At 37.8% G+C, this 4,843-nt stretch overlaps 1 protein-coding gene across 1 annotated transcript; it reads left to right on the forward strand.

Annotated features, from left to right (window-relative positions):
* The first annotated feature begins 2,067 nt into the window (after positions 1-2,067).
* Positions 2,068-4,220, forward strand: LOC115988041 (exocyst complex component EXO70H1-like). Its single transcript, XM_031111674.1, has one exon. It carries the CDS (start codon positions 2,186-2,188, stop codon positions 4,046-4,048), a length of 1,863 nt encoding a protein of 620 aa, XP_030967534.1. The 5' UTR covers positions 2,068-2,185; the 3' UTR covers positions 4,049-4,220.
* The last annotated feature ends 623 nt before the right edge of the window (positions 4,221-4,843 follow it).

The following is a 4,843-nucleotide window of genomic DNA, read 5'->3' on the forward strand; positions in this document are numbered from 1 at the left end:
CTTTTCTTTTCTTTTTTCTCTATCTCACTTCATTTTTTGCTTTCTATATTATTTAAACAAGATTGAGTTCAAGTTACATTTGAGGTAACTTTAAAAAATATTACACCACTTAATATTTTTTAATTAGATGCAAGTTTTAACAAATTCATCATTGGATTACATTATCTTCATGATTGCAAAATTTCAAGGTGATCAAATTAAAGATCAATATTCATGTCATTAATCAATCAATTTTTTAAATTCGAGTTTCTGTAGCTTAAAATAATACATAAAAAATGAGTTTACGGATCGAATAGCAAATATTATCTGATTGACATGAAAATTGGCATGCATGTCAATTAAGAACATATACAACATGTAATCTAACTGCGATATTTTCAAAATATATATTTAATAATAAATTATTGAGTGGTGATATTACATAAAAGATGAATTTATGAATTGAAAAGTAATTAAATAATATTCAACTGACATGAAAATTGACATGCATGTTAATTAAGAATGTATAGAACATGTAAATCAACGATAAGATTTTCAAAATATTAATTTAATAATAAGTTATTGGATGATATGATACTACTTAAAGTTATCTATATATATACTTTATTAATGGAATTAAAAAAAAAAAAAAATTGGAGGGAAATAAATGAAATCCATCAAACATATTCAATGGTCAATATATATTGGCGTTAGAAACCATTACTTCTAGACAACAAACTCTAACCTCTTCATTTATAGCTATGTTGAAATTTTTAATAGTCAAAAAGGGATTAATAAATTTATTCTCTCTTACACGGCGACATGGTCCGGTTTTAGTTTTTTCAGTCCCCGCAAGAATTAAATGATACTAGACAGGTCGAAAAAGAAAACAAAAAGATAGGTAGGCCTGACAGTCTTATACATTTTTTTTTTTTTTTTTTTTTTTTACAATTCAATTTCTTTCTTTTAAACAAAGGGCCAATGATTCTCAAAAAAAAAAAAAAAAAAAAAAAAAAAGGGCCGTTGGCGCCAGTCCACATAAGAAACTCCATTTAGAATCGGTCAACAACTTAATTTTAAACACTTTAGTATTTTATTAATGTGCTATTATGATTCTTAGACATTTTTAGTTTTTTTATAGAATAAAAACTAAAAAAGTCTAAAAAAAAAAATTGATATAATTAATATTGTAACAAATTTGATTGGACCTCGTCATTTGAGGTGAGCCTTTATAGTATCGTAGGCATTAAGGAATATAAGAAAGCGAAAGTCCTAAAAACGAAGGTATATTGTATATATACCGTTAGTGTGTGTTAATCATTGCCAAATGAATCATCTTTGCTTAGACTTTCTCCCCTTAAAGCTAAAGGTCGTATTCTCGTGTATATATTCGGCACAAAAAGAAGTATACTCCTATAAGCTTACGTCTGAAATTAATCAAGCTAGCTCGATAGAGGTATATGACCAAGTATTCTATCAATATAATTCAACTTTTCATAGTATGACTAATACAAATTAATGAGAACTTATAAAATTGTTTTTGATGACTATTCAGTCCAAGAAATTTTATATAGAAAAAAAAGAAGAAGTCATGCTAAGGAAAACAAAAGGCAGTTCATGGAAGTAATTAAAAACCCCCATAAAATGGGAAGGAAGATGTTACTAATTACTAATATGAAAAATTGAACATCAAAATCCACCCACTTCCTTCCACCCATCTTTTTTTCTTTTGACTTAAGCCATCATTTCTTTGTAAAATCACAAAACATTTATGATTGATCACATCTCACTCGTTTTGTCAAATACTAGTAATAAAAAAAAGGCGACTCACACAACCATTTGGACTCGAAAACAAACGGCCCAAAAAAGGCACCAACCGCGTATAGTCTATTCCTATTAGTAATAGTCATACGTATACACACCATCACTGACAGGACAGAGTCAACTGTTTCGTTTCTCGTAGTTTCTACCGGACCCACTTCCTACCTCCCTCGCTTTCCCCCCCCCCCCCCCCCCCCCCCCAACACTCCACGTCACCCTCTCTGTCTCTCAATCTATATATACCCCCCACCACTCATCACGATTCTCCATCAAAAACCAAAACAAACAATTTCAACTTCTTCACACTAGCTCTCTCTCTCTTTCTCATTCTCATTCTGCAACAAAACAAAGAAAGAAAAACAAAAAGCTTTTGTGATATTTGTTAATGCCAAGTAAAGGAATGAGGAACGTGTTTTTCAAATCATCTTCACCTTCACCTTCTAGAACAGCGATGATTCCACCAGCTTCTCCTAGCCGCACTTTCTCTGAGTCTCTAATGGACGAGAACATTGAGATTGCTGAGTCTCTTATTACCAAATGGGACCCCAATAACGTTTCTTCCTTTGCAAACGTCACCTCGCTTTTCCACGCCGATCCTCACGAGGCTAAACAGTATTTGAACTCTGTTAGAGACTTACAGGCCGCTATGCAGCACTTGGTTATCGAGAACTCGAGCTCTGAAAAGATTGTCGCAGCTCAGAATTTGATGCAACTTGCTATGAAGAGGTTGGAGAAGGAGTTCTATCAGATTTTGTCTGTCAATAGGGCTAACTTGGACCCTGAATCGGTTTCGGTTCGCTCGTCGAGATCTTCGGCGGCTAGGTCGAGCACTTCGGATTTTGAGGAAAGCGATGAGTCGGAGGAGGACGAGTTCCGATTCGGGACTGAGTTGGATGACTCGCTCCCCGATGTGGAGCGAGTTTCGATGATCGCGATGGCGGATTTGAAAGCCATTGCGGATTGTATGATATCGTCTGGTTATGGAAGAGAGTGCGTCAAGATTTACAAGATCATTCGGAAATCGATTGTCGATGAGTCGCTGTATCATCTCGGTGTTGAGAGGCAGATCAGTCTTTCACACTTGCAAAAGATGGATTGGGAAATGGTGGAGTTGAAAATCAAAACCTGGTTGAACGCAGTGAAGGTCGCCGTGAAAACAGTCTTTTACGGCGAGAGAATTCTCTGCGACCACGTTTTCTCAGCCTCAGATTCTATCAGAGAGTCTTGCTTCTCTGAGATTTCCAAAGAGGCCGCACTAATCCTGTTTGGATTCCCGGAAACAGTGGCAAAGTGCAAGAAAACCCCCGAGAAAATGTTTCGCACTCTGGACCTATACGAAGCAATATCAGACCTCTTGCCTGAAATCCAATCCATCTTCTCGTACGAATCAACCTCCACCGTCCGATCACAGGCCATTAATTCCTTGATCAAACTCGGCGATGCGGTGCGTACAATGTTAATGGATTTCGAAACCGCCATTCAAAAAGACCCGGCGAAAGCTACAGTCCCAGGCGGTGGGGTCCACCCATTGACACGTTACGTGATGAACTATATCTCTCTCCTCGCCGATTACAGTGGCGCACTCGCCGATATAGTCGCCGACTGGCCTTTGAATCTACAAACTCCGTTACCAGAATCATATTTCGGTAGCCCAAGCGAGCTCGATGATAGCCCAGTTTCCGTACGATTTGCGTGGCTAGTCTTGGTTTTACTCTGCAAACTCGACGGCAAAGCTGAGCTATACAAAGACGTGGCACTCTCGTACTTGTTCTTAGCCAATAATCTCCAATACGTCGTCGCTAAGGTCCGCAGTTCGAGTTTGAAGCTTTTTCTTGGTGATGATTGGGTGAATAAGCATGAGTTGAAGGTGAAACAGTACGCTTCGAATTACGAGAGAATGGGATGGAGCAAAGTGATATCTTCGTTGCCGGAAGATCCAACGGCTGAGATTTCGCTGGACCGAGCCAGGGACTGTTATAAGAAATTCGGGGCGGCGTTTGAAGAGGCTTATAAGAAACAGAGTTCGTGGGTCGTGCCCGACCCGAAACTGAGAGACGAGATTAAAGTTTCGGTGGAGAGAAAGCTTAGTGCGGCGTACGGGAATTTCTATGAGAAGAATCGGGGCGGGTCGGGGACATTTGTCAAATTTGCCCCTGATGATTTGGGGAATTACTTGTCGGATTTGTTCTATGGGAATGGGAGTACAGGGAGTGTTTCGTCACATTTGCGTGGCAGACGTGGACATTGAGATTTTTATTTTGGCCGGTTGTCTTGCCGGCCTTGGAAGTTTTTGAGACTTGTGTGTTTTATGCCAAACAAGAATATGGACAAAGTAGCGCGTAAATAATAATTGACAGATGTATAGAGAACGATACAGCATTAATGTTTTAATTGAAAAATGAGAGATGATATGTCGATAATATTTTTACTGTTATTGATTATTATTATTATTATGACAAAAAAGTAATCTTAGTATTATGTTCAAATTTGAACCATTGATAATTAACCACCTATAATTTGTTGTAAAAATGTTGTGAATGTAGCACCTCTTTTGAAAAATATGACAAAAAGTTTCTCACAAATTTTAGCTATGTCCATTGTAAGGACACGATTTTGTGACGAACCTAAACAGTATTGGGTTCGCACGTAAAAGGCTCAGACAATATGATTTGTAGAGCGTGGGTGTAAAGAACTAGGTTAACTGTGGTATCTCCTTCAAAGATTTACTCTCAAACCCGTTCAAGGTTTAAAGTTGGTATATCAATGTTTTTCTTTAGTGACTAGTGCAATTCTCTCTTTCTTCTCTTACTTTCTTCTTTCTAGTTTATGTCTGTTCTTTTTCTGTCCGATCCTCTTCTTCATGTTCTTCTTTTAGTTTATATACCTCCCTTTGCGCTCCATCCTTACCGCACACGTGTAGGTTGTGTTCGGAGGATTTCTTTCTGTCCCATCTGGCACCTCCTGGAACTTCCTATGGGCAGCTGTAAGGCTGCTTCCCTACTGTTCAGGTATCACCTCCACATTAATGCGGCCAGAGAGTTGA

Source organism: Quercus lobata, chromosome 1, assembly GCF_001633185.2.
Source record: "Quercus lobata isolate SW786 chromosome 1, ValleyOak3.0 Primary Assembly, whole genome shotgun sequence".
NCBI lineage: Eukaryota > Viridiplantae > Streptophyta > Magnoliopsida > Fagales > Fagaceae > Quercus > Quercus lobata.

Excerpts from the sequence above, each read along its gene's own strand:
- LOC115988041 (XM_031111674.1), top strand. The coding sequence starts at position 2,186 with ATGCCAAGTAAAGGAATGAGGAACGTGTTTTTCAAATCATCTTCACCT.